Here is a 20,354-nt window from a genome sequence, read left to right as displayed (position 1 = left end):
GCGGGCGGACAGACTACAACTCCCATGAGGTCGCGCGCCCCTGCCATTTCCCGTCAGCGCCTCAGGGGCGCAGACTCCTCCCAGCGGCCCGCGCGGCGGCGGCGGCGGGGCGGACTCCATATCCCATCGGCCCCCGCGCGCCGCTCCTCGCCCCCGCCCCTCCCCTCCCGCCCGTGTTGTCGCGGCGGCCCTGAGATGGCGGCGGTGGCGGCGGGCGCGTCGGGCTCGGCGGCCGGCGCGGCCCCTCAGCAGCAGCCGCCGCCTCAGCAGCAGCCGCAGCCGGCGGCGGGCGGCGCGGCGGGCTCCGGGGAAGCGGGCGGCGGCGGCGGCGCGGGGGCCAGTGGAGGAGGAGGTGGCGGCGGCGGTGCTGGGCCCGCGCCGGGGTCGGGGTCGGGCGGCGGCGCGGCTGGTGGGGAGTCGTGGTACCTGGCGCTGCTGGGCCTGGCCGAGCACTTCCGCACGTCCAGCCCGCCCAAGGTGCGGCTCTGCGTGCACTGCCTGCAGGCCGTGCTGCCCCGCAAGCCCCCGGCCCGCATGGAGGCCCGCACCCACCTCCAGCTCGGCTCCGTCCTCTACCACCACACCCGCAACGGTGATCAGGCCCGCGGGCACCTGGAGAAGGCGGTGAGCCCGGGGTAGGGGGCAGCCGGGCTGGGGGGGCCCTGGCAGCAGGGCCGGCCTGGGGGGGCTGCAGACTAACCCGCTGTCTTCTCTTGCAGTGGTTGATATCCCAGCAAGTATCCTTTTTCCTGGCCACCCGGGCGAGGAGCGACGCAGCCCAGCCACCACACTCTGGCTCCGACAGCAAAACACCTCCGCAGAGAGCGCCTGGCCCTGGGGGTGGGGGCTTACCTGGTGGTTTTAATCTACTTCTATGGTTGGGGGCTGCTTTCCTAACATATATGTTCTCTTAAGGGGTTTTGGACGTCGGGCTGTTGCTAGTTTCCAGAGAGCATTTAATATTGACTTAACTCTGCTGCTGCTAGATTCCCCAGTTTGAAGATGTTAAGTTTGAGGCAGCCAGCCTTCTGTCTGAACTGTATTGTCAGGAGGTGAGTGCACTGAGATTCCTTCAGCAATTATTGGTTGTTCTGAGGCTGCAGGGCTCTTTGATTTGAGTGTCTTTGGTCTCAGAGTAGTGTATTGCTTCTAGTAATAGGATTTACAAAATTTTTTGGAGGTCAGCTGTAGTGTGAAGTGTAAGCCCAAGACATTTTGTCTTTCCTCTCGTGAAAGTTGCTGCTGGAATTGCAACCAGGTCTTCCACAGCGAAGGAAGTTTACTTCGCCAAAGTTTCTGTAGCCCTCGTGTAGATAAAGACAGGCTAATTTGAGGGGAGGGAGGGAAGTAGGTGGTTTTCCTCAGGCTTTTGTTGTGTTCCTAGGTTATTTTTACTCTTTTCCTATGGAAAAGCCTTAGCTAGTCTTTACTTTCACTAAAGCAAATGTTTGCCTTTTCTCTCAAGTGCAGGAAAAAGCGCACGTGAGGATAGTGGCCAGAGGAGTGAAAGGGCTAACACTTCTGAACAGACTTTGAGTCAGGCATAGATGCGCGGGCCTGCGTGTTACATACTTGGCTTTGTTGCTTTTCCCGTTTTAAGTCTCCCGACCTATGAGACTTTAACAGGGGATCAAAACAGAATACAACTAGTTTAAAAGTTATTATTGCTAGTGATGAAGTTCCCAGTAGCCTGGTGTTGATGTTGACTCGGATGCACGTTTCTGTTTCAGAATTCAGTGGATACAGCAAAACCTCTGTTACGCAAAGCCATTCAGATTTCACAGCAGACTCCATACTGGCACTGTAGATTGCTTTTTCAACTTGCAGTAAGTGATTTATATTGATAGCTATGTTACTGTAGCACTGTGGCTGGGAAAAAGGGCTAGAAAATACCCATATTCTTTTTAAAAAGAGCTTGGATGTCTTCCCCTCCCCTTCCCCCCACTCCCAATCATTGCTGTTAATGGAGAGACAAGAAGAAAAGTTCATGCTATGAAATAACAATGTGTTGGTAGACTACAGTTTGGATCAAGGCCCGCTTTTTACCTGCTGAGGGCAGATGGGGAAGAAAGCAGGAAGGATCATCCAGTGGGCACTTGCAACATACAGCTTTAGAGGTGGGGCAAAATAAGATCCACCTTATGGCTTGCAGGAAGGGCAAATGTTCTCGTAAAGCCTGCTGGAGTTAAGTTTGCCAACCTGAAGTGTTCGTTTGATTATTTTCAACCTAATTAGCATGCAGAGCAGAACTGGGAAGGGGAAAGCAGCTGGTGCAAAGACCTCTGAGCAATGTTACTCTTCCTGTTCTGTAATACGCTCCTAAGTGTGGCTACAGCTGCGCAGGTCAGGCTGTCTTTGCTTCTAGGAATAAACTGATGCATGTTGGAATTTGCAGTGTTTAACATTTGTTACAGTCTTGAACTGTGTAACTACTCTTAAAAGTGCTGATGTTCCTGAGTGATCCGGTGCGTTAGGTGGGGAGCATATCCAGGAAGTTAACTGATCAGTGGGAAGAGCAGGTTATTGCTGAAGAACTTCTCCTGTTTTTCCAGGTTATTCTCTGCTCCTAAAGAGCCTCGAGGTGTTTAACGCGAGAGTTTAGGGAGTTAATTGCTCTTTTCAGGTACTCTGCTGCCCAGAGCTAGTTAGGAAGCAATTTTATCTTTGAAGACTCTTAATAGTCACCTGTACTTGTCTTTTCCCCCTTCCTGATGAGCTTAAACAAGCAGACCAACTTTGCTGAAAAGGAATTGCCAAGCTCCTTTGTGTAGTTTAGGAACAGTGAATTGTGGAGAGCCTTAGTTTCCCATCGATTAAAGGACAAATGTTTGCTTTGCCATGAGTTAATGCCTGAGCACTCAGAAGCAGCCTAAGCGTTTTTCTCAGTCCCTCTCTCTTAGGATCCTTTCTTGAAGTTTGACATTGTTTGCCGGTTTCTCTTCTGTGTGGTATTTCCTTTCTGGCTTTTGCTTGACCACAGAAGGCCTGTGTGTCTCACCGCTTTGATGCCTGTTCTGCTACAACTGTGTGGCTTTCTGCCTGAGTTTGGTAAAGGTGCAGAAGCTGGCAGGCGGGAGGGCGTGAGAGGCGCTCTGGCAGCTGTGTCATCCTCTCCCGGTTGCCTGAAACATACCTTGCGGGCTCTGCTGCTCTTGCTGGAAAACACACTGTTGTGCCGCTTACTCCAATGTAACAGTCCATGGTTATATTGGAGCTGTTGGGATCTGATCTGCACGTGATCTTCATGAATCGGAACAGCTTTGCGTGGTATGAATCTGGGCTGAGACATTTTCTTTGAGATGTTATAGACTTATTTTTTTCTTCTGGAGAATGCCAGGTGTTCCTGGAAAACGTTTATAAAGTCAGGTGTGACACACATAACAAATACCAGTTTAGCACTTGTAGTGCGTAAAGCACAGGAATGATTACATTTTTAAAAATTGCTGATTGAATTCACAAAGCAAATGCCAATATCTTACAGCCTTTTTGTGTTGGTTTTTTTTGTTTCATTTCAGCAACTACATACACTTGAAAAAGACTTAGTATCTGCATGTGACCTTCTTGGAGTAGGAGCAGAATATGCTCGGGTGGTAGGATCAGAGTATACCAGGTGAGTTCCCTGGACTTTTTTCCCTTCCCATAGGAAATATTTTGGTTTCCTCTACATTTTATTTAGTGATATTCTGGTTTTATTTAAGAGATGTGATTTCTCTGTGGGTTTTAAAGGCAGGCCGATATTTCTGAGTTTCTCCAGCTCTTTCCTTTTTCTTTTGAAAGCAATAATGCCCACCAAGACTCTGGGGAGTCTTTTTTTCAAACTGAACTTTGTCTTTATCAGCAAAAGTTTTCCCAGTAGCCTGGTTTGGCCTTAAACTGTTGTAACTGGGACTGTCCAAAGCTTGGATACAAACCTGAGAGGCTGGGATTTTGATTCCTGTGGCTAGGACTGAACTGTTCCATTTAGCTTTTAAACGTGTTTTCTGTGGCCGGTTCCCTAATGCTCTTTTGTCTGTTGTCTTTGAGGGGGAGAGTGGCAGATATGGGTTTTGGTTTTTTTCTCAGTTATACACAGTTGTGGTTTGAGTAACTTTTTGAGTATAACATCATTTTGTTTCATTTCAGAGCACTGTTTCTGCTAAGCAAGGGGATGGTAAGTTGGATGTACTTCAAAAGAAAAATAATTTTACTTGTTTAACTGGTATAATGCAAGTTACAGAGCAATAGAATGTCACTTGCCTGAACATAGGCTGCTGCTTTTCAGGTATCTTGCACAGTTATCTGTGCTTTATGTATTCTGTTTTGTTATGTGAGCAAGCACAGCATTAATATATATATGGCATGAGCCTTAAGTCTGCAGAATTCTTGTGAATAGGTTTGGCTTTTTTCTCCTTTCTTGATTATGACAATTTTCTGGAAGGAAAAAGGATAGCTGCAGGTTGTCACTGGAGCTTTTGTAATTAGGGATGAGAAATCTGGTCATGTGAAAAGGCTGGTGTGTTTGCAGTAAGATGTCTTTGAGTCTGTTTTTGTTACAAGTAGATCAGTGTACCTGGGGCTCTACTGTGGTTCCCCGAGTGTTTAAACTGTTTAGCACAAAAATAATGCATTTTTCTTTTAAATTATAGCTTCTTCTAATGGAACGAAAGCTGCAGGAGGTGCACCCTCTCCTTACCCTTTGTGGGCAAATAGTTGAAAACTGGCAAGGAAACCCCATCCAGAAAGAGTCATTACGCGTGTTCTTCTTAGTCCTGCAGGTCACGCATTACCTGGATGCTGGGCAGGTACATGAGTTGTGCTTGTAGTTCCCATGTGAGAACTGGGGAAGAAGAGTACTGCTTCAAAAGTAGTTAATTATTACACTGAGGTGATTTGGGGGTTTGTTTTTTTGTTGATGCTCTGCTTTTTGTTAATGAAACTTAATTTCTATAGATTTTAATCACAAATGGAATGAGGAGTGGAGAAATTACATTCCTTCTTTCTCGAGGAAAGGTTTACTGCGATAATGCTTACAACCACGGCAGCCACTCTCGCTTCCATATACTGTTGGTGAAGATAACAGGCTTTGTGAATAATTTTGAAAAACATTTTGAGTGTCTGTTGGTTGTATGTGCAAATGTGAAGGGCTGATTGTTGTTAATCCTGGATGGGGCCTAAAGTAGTTGCTATTCTGTCATGCTAGTGTTATGATTTATGCATGAGCTAATTTCCTGAATGGGGGGATTTATTGCCTGGCAAGTTTTCCCTACTGAGTAATGTTCAAGCATCTGGGCTGCAGGGGCTATGCCTGATGTGAATCATCGTTTGCAGGTGAAAAGTGTGAAGCCATGCCTGAAACAGCTTCAGCAGTGCATCCAGACCATCTCCACGCTGCATGACGACGAAATTCTGCCCAGCAACCCCGCTGATCTCTTTCACTGGCTGCCCAAGGAACACATGTGTGTGCTTGTCTACTTGGTGAGAAGCTTTTTTTTTTTTTTTTTTTTACTTAATGCGTCTTGCTAATTAATGAGGAGTTGGTTTAAAAACTGCTTGGAGCCGGCAGCAGTAGATTCTGCAGACCATATGCTGCTTTACATTGCACTGGCAGTTTAATTCTGCCACAGCATCTGTGAGACTATTGCTTTCAGTGATGTCAGTGTTTGAAGAGACTGTGCGAGAAGTTTGGAAACTGGAATGTAACTTTATTAATGTCCAAGCCAAATAGAATCAGATGAACTTGTATGAAATAGAGCTATGTTGGCTTGTTTTTACTGACAGAGTGACAATCGTGACTTCAAATTCTGCAACTAGTTGCCCTGTTTCTTAAATATAATGAAAATCCTAAATGATGTCAAAAGTTCGTTTAAAAAGCTGGTAGCTGAGGAGTTCTGTCAACTCCCAGGCATTTTCTCTTTGCAAAAAAATTATATCTTTGCAATCTTTCCCATGTTTTCCGGCAGGTGACAGTGATGCATTCCATGCAAGCAGGGTACCTGGAGAAGGCTCAGAAGTACACAGACAAAGCACTCATGCAGCTAGAGAAGCTAAAAAGTAAGGATAAGGGTTATAGTTTAGCCAATGCTGCAAGATTCCATTACTTGTTGCTAATTTAAATTAAAACAAATGAAATCTGCAGCAACCTTCTCACTGCGACAGCCTCCTATCAGTCTGTGTCTGCCACAGCAAAGAACTTTGCTGTTTTAAAACTGAGTTATTTTGAATACAGAAATGAAGGGTTTGGGGTTTTGACTGTAATTCAGTAAACAGAGCTGTAAATACGTGCAATTTCATGCTGTCTTTCTGATTGTCTGTATTTGGCTATCCAAGCTTTTGATTCTCTAAACTGAGCGTGTGTTCCCAAGTTTTTCCTTCAGTGGTGCTCAAACTCCCACTCCTGACAGTTCAGGCATTGTGATTTTGGTGGGGTTTGGGGGGTTTTTGGTGTTGTGTGGTTTTTTGTTTTTTTTAATGAAAAACAACAAACCTGTGCCATCTACACATGGAGGAGGAGCTGGGCAGTATGCTGACCAGGTGGTCCAGCCAAAGCGCGCTCTAGATTTCCCCAAAGGCACCTTTGTGTTGCAGTCCTGCTGAACCACCTGCACTTGAGGAAGCTGGCGAGGTGTGGGAGAGGCTGCGTGGTTAGGACGTTGTTAATGTCTTAAGTAATTCAGTAAGTGAAGTTTTGTTCCCTTTTCAGTGTTGGACTGCAGTCCGATCTTGTCATCATTCCAAGTTATTTTGTTGGAACACATCATCATGTGTCGGCTTGTCACGGGACACAAAGCCACAGCATTACAGGAGGTAAAAATGGGGTTTCGTCACTTCCCTGCTTGTGGATGTAGCAGCGGTAGCTTTGAAAACATGGGAATTTCCGTTTTGAGGAAGGTACTTGGCCTCAGAAGGGGGTTGCAGTGGGGCTCAGCTGCTAACAGCTACAGTCAGGCCTGACGCTGTGCTGGATATCGCAACTCTGAAGCTGCAGAGTTAGCCTCCTTCAGTGTTTCATTTAAGAACACTTTGGAGTTGCTCATGGAGTCAGTAATTGATCAGTGGCTACAACTGACACCTTCCTGATCGTACATTGCAACATGACTGTCTTTTCCCTTTCACTCTGGTTCCTGACAGAGTGGCTCTTAACTCTTACTCTTAGTGTTTGTTTTGTCCAATTCTTCTGTTTTTAAGGTTCCCTGCCTTTCTGTCTTTTCTTCCTCTTACATACTGTGGTGCGGGGGGAGGAAGAGAGGGGTGGTGTTATTTAATGCAGGAAAGAACTGTGCATTTTTTTTTCCCTCCATTCTCCCAGTAATTTTTAAATCCTCTTCGTCCTTCCCTTATTTATAGGACGTACTGCTGTATCATCTCAACCTCTGCTGTCAGCCTTCTCATGAGTGTACTCAGAGGGTGGGGGGAAATTTAGCCTACTAAAAGAATAGTCATAGGTTCTGGCTCATAAAACTCATCACAAGCACGTACCCTGTGGAAGCTTTTTGGTTCCAGCCCTTCTCTCACATGGCAACTCAAGTTCTGAGGGTGTCAGATCTGCGACTTTGTTTGCAGGTGGTGCCACCATATGGTGGAGCTGCTGCAAAGCAAATAATTGAAAACCAGTTCGAGTGTGCGCGTCTGTGGGAGGGAGGTGTGTGCGTGGGGCAGCGCGTGTACCTTGGCTGGGGGCAAGTGTAGCCTCCGCTTTTACCTCAGAGCACGACTTAGAGTTCCTGAACCAGTCACTGGGACTTACTGAGTGACATGTGTGATGCAAGTACATAGGTTTAGAGCGTAAAATGAAACACAGAAAAGGTATCTTAAATCTTGGTTTTTTTCCCTAACAGATTTCACAAGTCTGTCAGCTCTGCCAGCAGTCTCCCAGACTGTTTTCTAATCACGCTGCCCAGCTGCACACTCTATTAGTAAGTGTCTGCGATTAGCAGTAAACTTTCGATGCTTTGAACAATCGTACCCGAGACTCATACTCATCACCAGTAACTAATGAGAACGTAGCGAGGCAGACGGTAAGGTTTCCTGCTGAGTAATGGGGTTTGTGTAATCGATTGCCAGCCCTGCGGTGGGAACTCACATCCAGTGTTATCTAAACTTGTCAAAGGCTTAAATCCCTTTGTAAAATAAGTGATTTGTAGCATGATAGTAGACAAGGTAAATGCACAAGACTTACACTGTTCATGTTTGAGACAGTTGTGGGAACTGTGTAAGGGGAAGGGTTTATGTAGCATTGCTGTTTGAGTGTTATAAGAAGAGGGTTTTCTTAGAGAAATGGTGTGTTTTGTACACGAACATGCTATTTTGAAGGACTTTGTGTAGAAATTGCTTATTTTTCCTGAGAGCCAAGCAAAAATGAGACTTGTTGGTTACCTTTGCTACTGCTAATACCCTAAAATTTCCATGCTTTTGTGCATGCTTTTCTTTGCACTCTCAGCTTGCTGTACTTGTGTTACACGTTACCTTAGAAATACCGTGTCTTCTACAGGGGCTCTACTGCATTTCCGTTAATTGCATGGACAATGCAGAAGCACAATTTACTACAGCACTGAGGGTAAGATTTTCTTCCCAAACTGTTTATTGTGGATGTGTTCAATGTGGAAACGGGCTTGTTGCAATTGTGTGGGTCACTGAACAGTTGAGGTTGGAAGGAAAATCAGGAGATCATCTATATTAGTTGCACTAGTTCATTTATTTCTTTTTCTGTGCTGCTCACTGTTCAGGTCAGGAGGATTTATTAATAGCAAAATACAAGGCACCAAATCTGTGATTTATATGGGGTGAGTGGATTCTGGGTTAGATGTTGAAGTACTTGACTGTGCTGTTCTCTTGTATGTTTTAGCTCACTACACATCAAGAACTGTGGGCATTTATCGTGACAAACTTAGCCAGTGTGTACATCAGGGAAGGCAACCGGCATCAAGAGGTGAGCTGGTTTCTGACTGTTCTAAAAGGCTAAACATCCTTGGAGAGAAAACCGCTATGTGTTTGGGTTATTCTTTTTTCTGAATATTTTTGCAAAACGGCGCCTTGTGTGGCAGCCAGGGCAACTCCTTAATCAGGGTAGTCAATTAACGGTAAAGAAGCAGCTAGGCCAGCTGCTGCAAACCACTGAAGCAGTGTTCTGCATTGGGCGTAGAATTCTCAACAGCGCTGGGAGGGCAAGCTTCCCAACGTGGAGTGGGGGGTTCACTCCATCATCTTGGCTCATTCAATGTGCTCGCTTCAGCTTCCATCTGTTTAGGGCTTTTATTAGATGACATAAAACCTAGCGAGGTTTAACTAAACCTCCCAAAATAGGTACATGCACGTGTGTGTGCGTTGTGCTGGGAGCCGTATTGATACGAAAACGGAGCCACATGCGCTCTGTGATGTGTCCGATCCCTCGGTAGTCACTTTTCAGAGATGTGCTCGCAGGTTTCTTGTGCAAAGGCTGTAAATGACCTTTTTCACCAAGCACGTGGTACTTTGTTAAGCTTAGAGAGCACAAATAATAATTTAAAAAGCTGACTTTTTTTTTTTTTGCTTAGTTGATTTCTGGGTTTAATTAAATAGCAAGTCTGATGCAGCATTCATTTGGGCCTTGAACAGCTCAGATAGGACAGCTAAAGATTTTCTGAGGAAATATTAATGTTCTATAAAGTCTGAGAAAGCATGTTTTATATAAAAATTGATTTTAGGATCAAGATGGGCGTGGAAACTCCTAATACTGGAATGCTTATGCCATTATCTAACCAGTACAAGTAAACTGGAGTGCGTTTGTGGTGACTTGCACCCTTCTGATTTGATGTGCACTTGCTATAAAAACACTTGCTGTCAGTACTGTGAGCCTGTATGTGTGAGAAACACTGATTATCTTTCTTTTCCCCTCCCACTTTGTAGCTTTACAGTTTATTGGAAAGGATAAATCCAGACCATAATTTTCCTGTGAGGTGAGAATTCCAGAAACTGTCTACATGCTGATGTTGCACTGGTGATGGTAATACTGGATTTGTAGCGGGCTTTTTCTAAAAAGAAACCAAAATAATCAACTTCTTTTCAAGGCAGAAGTTCTGACCATGCGTTAAATGTTTTGTTTGGAGATGTGATTATTAGGCAAATTCCTAGAAATCTGCCTGTAATGCGTGTAATCACTGCACAATGCCTAGATTTCAACGCATTGCTTTGTCCATAGCTCTCACTGTCTTCGAGCAGCTGCTTTCTACATCCGAGGTCTGTTCTCCTTCTTCCAAGGAAGATACAACGAGGCAAAGTGAGTAGAAATCAGTGCACTTGGAAGGCGGGAGGGGGGGAAAAAAGGAGAAACTAAATCAAGCTTTTTAAGATAAAAATGAAAAACCCGAGGCCTTGCTTTCAAACCTGCCAGCTCTTCTCCCTGTGGATTTTGTCCACCTTCTGCTTTACTGAGGGGAAGATACCGGGAAGCTGTTGGGTTTAGATCTCTTTAGTTCCAATTGCTAATAACAATATCACGCCGCGTTCTTTAGTGGCACATCTGAAACAAAAGCTGTTCAAGGCAGGGCCTCTATTATAGTTATTTTTGCTAAATGAAAGGTGAGGTTTGGGATTTAAAGGCTTTGTTTAAGGTCACCTGCAGCACACATTTATCCCTGGGTGCTAATATTTGCCAGTTAGATTAAGTCGGTTCTTAATGATGTTTCTTACATACTGGAGGGAAAGACTTTTTGAAACTTTATTTAAAGCTTTTTTTTTTTTTGCTCTGTTTTGGTAGGCGATTTTTGCGAGAGACGCTGAAAATGTCAAATGCAGAAGACTTGAATCGATTAACAGCCTGTTCTCTCGTACTCCTGGGTCATATATTCTATGTGTTAGGGAATCACAGGGTAAGCCTTCATAGTCTCTGCTGTTACCATGTAAATGTTTGACTTGTCGTTTGCCAAAGAAAATCAGGACGTTTTGTGAAATTAATCTTATTTTAAGAATGCCTGTTTATTGGTGTCCCACTAAAAGTTGGCAGCTTTACCAACTTATATAATTCTGTAGCTGTAATTTGCATGTTTAATAACACTTCAACAAAGTAGCAGTGTTTGAAGTCTGTTCTAGAAGTGTGTTTTTCTGTAATGCCTGAAATCACTCGAAAAAAGGAGCTGAATAAAGGACAACATCATTCAACTGGATTGTTTTGGAAAGAATTGTGGGTACAAGCTCCTTAATTCTCATCATATGCCAGAGTACATGAAATATTTATATTACCTTGCACAAATAGACACCGTAATTCCTAGGACAGAGCAAAATTCCAGACAGCTTTTGATGTTTGGGTTATTGTCTCCTTAAGCACTTGTTAGCTAGAACAGGGCAGCAGTTAGATTTTTATTTTTTTTGCCACAAATTTAACATCTCTGTAATGCGTGTTCACAAAGGGAGAAAAATTAAATAAATATATTATCCATTTTATTTTGATATCTGCTCTTCACCAGGAAAGTAATAATATGGTAGTACCAGCCATGCAGCTTGCAAGCAAGATACCAGATATGTCTGTGCAGCTGTGGTCTTCAGCTCTGTTGAGAGGTAAGTTAGGAAAAGGTCTTGTACTTTAAAAAAGCAAAAAAAAAAAAACCAAAACAAACCCCAAAACGGCAAAGAGCCCATTGCTGCTAACTGGGGATTGTGTACGGGGATGCGTACTGATGCAAGCGCTTGCCGAGAGATTAAATGAAAAACTGCCGTGGTTTATAAAATACCACTGGAAACGCGAGATGGTTCTTCCCGTTACCGATCTGCAGCTCTGGCGCTGCTGTACATATTTCATTTGTTTTTCTGGGGGGTGCAGGATGCTGGGGAGAGCTCCAGCATCCCCATGGGATGGGCGTGAGGTGGTGGGTGGTTTCTCCTGCTGTCGCTGAGTGGCAGTTGAACTGGGGATGTTTTGGAAAGGGCTCCGGCTCACCCCCCTGCAGCATCAATTCTGCTGCTGCTCCGCTCTTCTTGGACTGCCGTTCCCATTGTAGTAAACATTTGATTAAGTTTCACTTAGGCTTTGCTTCTGTGTATGGGCTTTAATAAATATAAGAGACTATTATATCACTTTGTTCATAAATATTGTTTAATCTAATTTACACAGGCCCTGGGATGCTTTGTTCAAATATTGACTAGCTTCTTGGCAGACCATCAACGTTAATGCTGCAGTTGATTTGCTCTCACTAGAAAATACAGCAGTAACTCTACCCTTTTTCCAAGAACTTACCCCGCAGCTTCAATTTATATTAAATTGTCATGTTTACTATGAGCGTGGTGCTCTGCGTGGAGCACGGCAGGCCAGGCTTATTTTCTGCTTTGCCGTTTCCTTTGCTACAGAACTGCTTCCAGGCAGTTGTAATAATTTCCTTATTCATTTCCAAGCGGTAGTTCCCGTACAAAACGTGCCGATAGTAGACTGACGTATCTGCTGTAGATGAAACACTACCCCACGTTGGGCTGCCGTTACCTCCGGTTGTATCCACTAGGCTGGGAACGCGGAGAGGCAGTTTCGGTTCTACTTTGATTTTTCCCAAGAGTTTCCTCTGTAGAACTAATTGCCTATTCATGAAGAAAAGGTGCTTGATGAGGAGTTAACAACACACAACCCTGTGTGTTCATCGATAGGAGGTGCAGCACCTTGCACCTGCCACATGTAATTTGTAGCTGAAATTGTGTGATTTGTAGTAGGTTGCCAGTCTTAAGTCTGAGCCGATACCTGTGAGTAAAACTCAGAGAAAGCAAGACGCAAGGATCAGCGTTCGGTGTCTACAAAGCAGCGGGCTTCTGGAGTTCCCCAAAAGCAAAAGATCCACCCAAAATAAAGTGGTTCTCGACCGCTGAAACCTGTGTTGCTGCGTGGTGGAGCTGCAGTGAGGAACCTAGGAGCTTCCCCAGCTCCCACTAGATGGTGCTGGTAGCTAAAAAGACCGAACGCAAACTGCACGGGGAGGAGGGGGGCTCTTCCTGGCCCGAGGGGGTTCCTTCCTCCTTTTAAAGCTACTGTAATGTTATTTTTAATAGTTGGAAACTAAAATAACAGCGAATCCTGCAATGTGTGCTGCCAGTACTACTGGCAAAGGGAAGGCTTTGGGGTTCCCTTATCCCTCTGCTTCTCTCAGACGTTTTTGTTCAGAAGCGATACAGTATATCGGCCTTTTAATCCATTCAGTCATCAAAAATGGGAGCGGTCTTTCCAGATGAGAGAGCTGACGGGTGGGAAGCAAGCAGGGACAGCGATTCCGGGTGAGCACACGATGCTCTTGTCTTTCAGACTTGAACAAAGCCTGTGGAAACGCCATGGATGCACACGAGGCAGCACAGATGCATCAGAACTTCTCACAACAGCTCCTCCAGGACCACATCGAAGCGTGCAGTCTTCCAGAACACAATCTAATCACGGTAAGCAATCTTCACCTGGCAGTTAGGAGCGGTTTTGAGGCAAAACAATGTGCTGTGCTTTGCTTTACTATTCCTTTCTTTCTGTTGAGCACGCTTCCCAATAAGTTGCCAAAATTTAGTCTGCTTCTTAGTATTTAAACTGGACTGATAATAGGAAGAGGAAATGTGACTTGACTGGCTAATTTTTTATGAAGGTTATTCGGTGGGTATAGTCTTTGCTTCTTAGAAGCGTTTTCTTGGTACAACAGAACTTAGAATTCTTTAAGAACTTTGGTAGTGGGTAGCTGCTTCCTTTTGCTGACAACTATTGGTTTTGAAAGAAACTTACTATATTCTCAGGTTTCATTTTAATGTTTTAAGTCATCCAGCCTGCCTTGTTCTGGGCAACGCTGTTGTACGCTGCTAGAAGTGCAGTTTCTACTGATAGTTTAGCATTCCTGCATTGTTGGTTTCTAGTCAATACACCATTTGATGTCTGCGTAGCCATTGCCTTAAAGTGCAACTTTCTTGGGACTTCAAATAGCGTTGTCCTTCCTGTCAGAAACATTTGTATAACACTGTTTTAGAAATACAGAATTTAGAAATACAGAGCTTTCCTAAGCTGCAGCTCGGCAAAGGCGCAAGAGTTTACTGCTCTGGACTGAAATAATGTCCAAATGGGAATGTGAGATGTGAAGAACTTGACGTCTTTTTCTCAACATTCCCTTTTGGGGAGAAGAAAGGGGGGAAAAGCCAATAGGAAGATGCTGTTTTCTGGCTTTGCTTGCAAAAGGATCCTGAGGCTTGTGAGAATGAAAGTGTGGGTGATGCAGCCCATGTAGAGAGACCCCCCAGGCAGGTGTCTGCCCCCATCCAGGAGCACAGCCCAGGCATGGAGCCACGAGCCGGTGCTCCAGCCTCCCCACCAGTGCTTGCCACCGCTGGCTTGTGCATAATCTGTGCTTGTTAATAATCTGGAGGGGGAAGAGGATTGAGAAACAAATCCTAAACCTGCCCATTTTAGAAAATTTTTACTAACGTGAGGAGGAAAATATTATAGTAACGGCATGAGTGAGGACCAGAGGCTTTACTTGCTCTGGAAGTGCTGTGGCTGCAGTGTGTAATGGGCGCAAAGACATCCAGAGTTGGGTTCCCTCATTCCTGCAAATGATGGTTTCCCGCGTTTGGAGGGTCAGAAGTTGCCTGTGAGAGCAGGAAATGCTCTCACTTGCCGCTGACCCTGGATTCAGGATGGGAGTTTGGAATGCCAGGCATGTGGAGTGGCTTGGAAAGAAATACCGTTCAAGGGACCGAAGCTCCCCACATGTAAAACGAAGTCAAACCTGATACGCAACTTCTGGTGATGAAATCTTTAATTATCCCAAGGGTAGTGAAGGTGGGAAGGGTGAGCTCCTTCCCCTGGCCTTGCTGCTGTCCCCCCCCCCCCCCAGGCAGCGGCTGTAGGATTTTCATGCTGTTTGTTATCTTTCAGTGGACAGATGGACCACCTCCTGTACAGTTCCAGGCACAGAACGGACCCACCACCAGCCTGGCCAGTCTCCTGTGAAACAGAATAACTATCAGGACAGTGTGTTTAAAAAAAAAGAAAGAAAAGGAAAAAAAAATGCCAAAAAAAGGAGAGAAAAAAATATCCATGCGTAATCTTTTCTTCAAAGAGAAGGCAGCAAATTCCTCTTCTAGTGAGGGCCTTGTAGGAAACAGATTGCATAAAGACAACGTACATTTCATAGACTTGCAAAGTGAGAAGGGCATTTTAAGCTGCTTTTTACATACGTGTGTGAATATACAGCTAGTGTGTATATACCTACTGGTTTTAATCTGCTTTCCTGAGAATTAAGGTTTAGTCCAAAGGACACTTGTTCCTTAAATTGTTAGATACCTACTTCTTAAAAATTGTCACAGGAAATGGACTCACACAGTTTTAAATACCAATTGTACTCTAAATATTTAAACCTTCCCTGGAGTATGATGCATGCCAGTTTTAATGTTTTCTGCGCCCTTCCCGCTCCTGGGAATAATTGGATTAAATCAAGATTGATTGTAGGGTGCCCTAAAGTTCTCAGCTGAGTTTCTGAGGCAATGTTCTTCTCATTGCATGCAAGTCGTTGCTGGTGCCATTTGTAGCCTTGCAGTGAAGGTAAGGATGAGACTGGAGTGCCGGCGGGCAGGGTGTTCGCAGCCGGGGGCTGCGTTTGCGTCCTCGGGGTGGACTCCAGGCAGAGCTCCAGACTTGCGCCGCGATCAGAGGAGCAGGTTCCACGTCCTGGATTCACGAGGGTGTGACGATGTGCCACCACTTCATCCCTGTGAGGGTCTGTTGTCTCCCTGCATTGATGGCGGGTCCCACACGGGGTAAGGCAGAACCACAGCTCTCTCCATCTCTGCTGCTTTGTCGTGATTTGTACGAAAGTCCTTGTCCTCCCGTCTAGTCCCTACGTTGGCCAAGCAACTGGGAAACGGCAGTTTGCATCTTTACTGCAGCCTCAGCAGGGGAAGGCAGTGTCCGTGCCTTAACGACTTTTACAAGTCAGAGCTAAACTAGGTGGTGAAAACCCAGCTCCGGTGTAAGCCAGAGGCTTATGAGAAAAGCTAAATTGCAGTATTGCCCTTGGCAAACACGTAACGCTTCCCAACTTCTCTGTGTTAGCTTTCCGCTGTGAATTCTCACTGCATTTGCCTGTGCCTCTGCAGCCATCTCAAAACAGGAGAAACGAGGCCCAGGTTTCTCCTGCAGAAAGCAGTATGAGATGTTAATTCCATGAAGCATCAGCAGCTTTATAGCAAGGATCTGTGCCAGTCCGTCGCAGCGCCATGTAAACTTGCAAGGCTCGTTGGGCTGAATAAAGGTGTTTTTCTCTCTTGGTAGCTCTGCATATTTATCTACCAACTTAAAACGGGGAGGGAAGAGGAATCTGACAGGAAAACTACTTGTGCAGGGCTTTCTGTGATCGCTTCTTTCTCTGAGGGAGGAAGGGAATATTGTAGAGGAAGTATTTGATCCCCTTGAACCTTCAGACTTTTTATTGTAGAAGGAATACTGTGAAATCCGTTGTTAGTCACAGAAGGGTTTGGGTTGGAAGGGACCTTAAAGATCCTCTAGCCCTGTCCCACTGGTCATTCTTTTTCAAAGTCTTGTCCCCTGTCTAGCAACAGCTCACAGAGCCACTTGCTTTTTGTAATTCACACACCTCACTTTCTACCACTGAATGACCTTAAGGGGACAAGTGCTCTTCCAATTACCAAAATGTGATTTGATTTTTTTTTTATTAGACATGGGATCCTGTTCTCAGATGTCTGCTCTTGGAGAAGCCATATATATTTTAGGCCTTGTTAAGTCTCCAGCAGGGAAAAACTGACCTCAATATTGGTATAAGGAGAGTCTTCTTATTGGAATTGCAAGGAAAATATTCAGTGCTGTTTAACGTCTCCTTTAGAAGTCAAAAAATAGGAAAGTTGTGAGTTGGCACAGAGGTTATTTGGAGGTACCAAGTACCAGAATCCAGGCAGGTGGACCCTGTTCAGCATCACTTGCTCATAGAGTGTCCTGTGCTTGCCCGCGGTGCCCTGGCAGGCTGTGAGCAGCAGAGCTGACGGCCGGCCTGATGCGGCGTTCCTGTGGAAGCTGCCTGGCTCGGAGCACCGGGGCAGGAGCCCATGTCTGTGCCAGTGCCGCAGTGGCACCGTGAGGAGCGGGGTTCACGCTTGCTCCGCTTGGCCCGAGGCAGCCTGGCTGTGCTCAGGTGCCTGCCAGAGACAGCCCAACTTTGTAGGCTCAACAGCTGTCAAGTGCTTGGATTTTGGTCAGGAATGATTGGGGAAATCCTGCCTTGGGAATATTGATATCTCATGGAGTATTTTTAAGGTTCCCCCCCCCCCCCCTTTTTTTTTTTTTTAATGGGAAGCAGTAACTCTCTTTGGCTGTCCCCTCCTTAAGTCACTGAGTTGCAAGAACTCAGGACCTGTTTTTAAGAGCCTGAATGCAGCAGCTGTTTCTGTGACGGTGCTGTTGGCAGCTGAGGCATGACTAGGAACTGAGAAATGTCATAGAAGCACGGAATGGTTTGGGTTGGAAAGGACCTTAAAGACCATCTAGTCCCAGACTCTGCCATGGGCAGGGACACCTCCCGCTAGCCTAGGTTGCTCCCAGCCCCATCCAGCCTGACCTTTGGCACTTCCAGGGACTGGACAGCCTGTGCCAGCGCCTTGCCACCCTCACAGTGAAGAATTTCTTCCCAATATCCAAATCTTTCACCTTAAAATCATTTCCCCTTGTCCCATCACTAGATGTACTTCAAAGCTGCTAGAGTCCTATCGAGGTAATCCAGTCATTCTCTTTTTTGTGTGTGTGTCTTCTATCATTCAATCTGAGGCAGTTATTTAACTGATTACATGCCCATCACAGCTATAATAAACTATTTTAAATATTGGCCAAAAAAAAGCGTTGCTTCCATTAAAAAAAAAACGCACTCTAGAGAGCTGTGGTTTGGGCTGAATTTAAGAAGAGCATTTTGCAGCAAGCGAGATGTCCACTGGTGCCTGTTCAGCTCCTGACCTTCTCTTGCTGCTCAGGGAGACCTGCGGGGCAGGAGAGTGACGTGTGGTGGCAGTTCCCCGGCTGCTTGCCGGTCCCCGTGTGCGGAGCAGCCTGCTTTGCAGCTCACATCCCTTTTTGGGAGGGAAGGAAGTACTTGAGGGAAAGGCTGCCCGCTTGCTTCTGATGTATGTGCGCTCAGGTTTTGAATGGGAAGCATTTGCTAAATGTGGGAGCTGAACTTGAAATGTCAGGAGGAACAGCCTGGGGTTTCTCTGTCTGGGACAAACCAGCCTCACCTGGGCTGCGCTCACCCCCAGCCCCGTGGAGTCCAGAACACTGCTCCACTTCCAGAGTCCTCTTCCCATCACAGAATTTCACAAATCATGTAAATTTGAAAATAACTGGGTGATTTTCTATCTCTAAAAATTCAATGTACATTTGTTACAATGTACAGTGCTTTTTAATTACACTTGTATATTAAATTATTTAATAGTTTTTGCTTTTCAGTATCTTTTGTATGTAGCAGAGATTAAAACAAGGACCTCATAACTGAAGTTCTTCCTAATTTTCAAATGCGTATGTAAAGTTGAACAGAAAACTAGAAGTTTACAGTTTACAAACAATGTTCTGTTAAGTGCTTGGTCTGTCTAACTTGATTTGAACAACATATTTCTAACTTTTTTTGTCCAAACATTTAATTCTCTATAGAAACAACATGAAGTCTTTTATGAACTTCTAAAAAAATTATTCTTCTAAAGATGTAATTTAGAGAACTGTACAGTTTTTTCTCTAGTATTTTTAAATGAGTAGCAAGAACTTACACAGAAGCATCTAATCACTGTTTTGTAGATAGTGTAAAAACTTATATATGTATAGAGAATGCAGTCTGAAGAAGTGTTTGCCTGTTGTATTTCATTTCCTACAGTATGACCATCAGAAAGGCCCGTGCACACAGGAAATCTAGATCAATCTGGTGGCTAGGGAATTTAAAAAAAAATAAAAAAATCATGACCTTCATTCCCCATCATCCCATACATGCACTCACTGTGACAGCACGAGCAAAAATTGACATTGATAAAATGTTAGGGCCTTAAGTTGCTATGCTGCCTGTGGACACATGGAGTTCAGCACAATGGATTCCGTGCTACTTTACTGCTTTAATTTTGAGTTTTCCCAAATTCTCCAGAACATAAAATTACGAGAGGAGTTCAGTAATGTCCTGCTTTACTCTAGAGATTACTGACCTCCCTGAATCACGCTGAATTAGATCAGTTGCCATGATGTACGGCGGCTCTTGCCACGGTGGCAAAGAGTGAGTGAGAAGGAAATAGTGTTGGTAGTTTAGGCTGTACAGAACACTTGGAGAAATCAGGATGAAAGAACACCTGTCTGTGCTCTTCTACTGTCTGTCTTAGCAAGTGTATTTAATTGTTTCCTGCAGTGAACCTTTAAATGTTATGTCAGGTTTGTACAATGTATTGTTCAGTGTTTGTAGTTCTCCGTAAGTAGCAGGATGTGTACCTTCTGCCAGTGCTCCTTCCTGAAGCTGTAAATACAGTAACTCCTGTAATGAGACGGAATCGGGGGCATTTCTTTGTCGCCTTTGTTTTCCGCTCGTTTTCTATATTAGAAGAATTTTTAAATAAAGTTTAATTTTACTTCTTCTAGCAGTTTGTAGAATACTAATTCCTTCAGTTGATCCGCAGGCAATCCTGCCTACAAAGGATGCATTTTAGGTGGTGACAGTGACTTACCCCATCCATTTAAGGCCCCATTTTGGTGGTGGGGCAGGAGGGCAGGAAGCCACGGCCGGTGTGGTGCGTGCTCGTTGGCACATGAAAAGACTGCCAGGGGGCGCCGGGGGTGGGGGGGGCACGTGGGGAACGGGGATAGATCATCGCTGCTGTGCCTGCGGTCAGGCCGAGGGCTCCTGCCTGCAACGTGAACCGGAATTTCCTGCTTGAAATGTCCACCTGGCTGCTCACCTTAGCACGCTGAGGGTGCTGTGAGCCTGCTCCAGAGGCAGCTGGAACCCTGCAGGTGTCTGGGATAAAACAAAGACTTTTGTGGACTGGTCAAATACCTGGAGTTTTTCTTATTTGGTCTAGGACAGAAGGGTTTTTTGCTGCAGCTGTGCAGTCAAGAAGGATGCTGGCTATACTTGATCTTCACAAATGGGATCTGGGTTAATGGAAGATTGCTTTTTGTGTCTTTTATCCCAAAATTTTCTAGCAGGGCTTTTTAAGTGTTTAAGCTTAAATTTAAAAGGAAGAAGAAAACTGCCGAATTAATTTGTCCACAAGTAAAACTTTGAAGAAACTAAAAATGTTAAGACTTAACTGCAGACTGCCCCTTTCCAAAACGTCATCAGAGTTGCTAAGCTAGTCCTTTGAATTTCATCATAGAAGCTGAGTAGGTTCTGTTCCAACAAGTTACTCGCTACATGAGAATTTTAACCGAAATG

The 20,354-nt window shown here is 45.0% G+C and overlaps 1 protein-coding gene across 1 annotated transcript; it reads left to right on the top strand.

The window, feature by feature from the left end:
* Positions 1 to 155: 155 nt before the first annotated feature.
* MAU2 (MAU2 sister chromatid cohesion factor) lies at positions 156 to 19,557 on the top strand. Its single transcript, XM_005444279.4, has 19 exons — positions 156 to 624; positions 720 to 737; positions 987 to 1,052; positions 1,731 to 1,826; positions 3,516 to 3,610; positions 4,123 to 4,150; positions 4,626 to 4,781; positions 5,308 to 5,454; positions 5,940 to 6,030; positions 6,680 to 6,783; positions 7,815 to 7,892; positions 8,468 to 8,533; positions 8,822 to 8,905; positions 9,862 to 9,911; positions 10,154 to 10,231; positions 10,712 to 10,823; positions 11,418 to 11,508; positions 13,229 to 13,356; positions 14,828 to 19,557. The coding sequence occupies exons 1-19, from the start codon at positions 196 to 198 to the stop codon at positions 14,900 to 14,902; spliced, it is 1,992 nt and encodes a 663-aa protein (XP_005444336.2). The 5' UTR covers positions 156 to 195; the 3' UTR covers positions 14,903 to 19,557.
* Positions 19,558 to 20,354: the final 797 nt, after the last annotated feature.

Source organism: Falco cherrug, chromosome 4, assembly GCF_023634085.1.
Source record: "Falco cherrug isolate bFalChe1 chromosome 4, bFalChe1.pri, whole genome shotgun sequence".
NCBI lineage: Eukaryota > Metazoa > Chordata > Aves > Falconiformes > Falconidae > Falco > Falco cherrug.
Note: the sequence above shows the minus strand (reverse complement) of the source record. Positions and strands in the feature narration are given on the sequence as shown.

What these genes read in the sequence shown, in the direction of transcription:
- MAU2 (XM_005444279.4), top strand. Translation starts at nt 196, where the DNA reads ATGGCGGCGGTGGCGGCGGGCGCGTCGGGCTCGGCGGCCGGCGCGGCC. An exon ending in AAGGCAACCGGCATCAAGAG is followed by an intron (nt 8,906 to 9,861) that starts GTGAGCTGGTTT and finishes CCCACTTTGTAG; the next exon opens with CTTTACAGTTTATTGGAAAG. An exon ending in GACCATAATTTTCCTGTGAG is followed by an intron (nt 9,912 to 10,153) that starts GTGAGAATTCCA and finishes CTTTGTCCATAG; the next exon opens with CTCTCACTGTCTTCGAGCAG.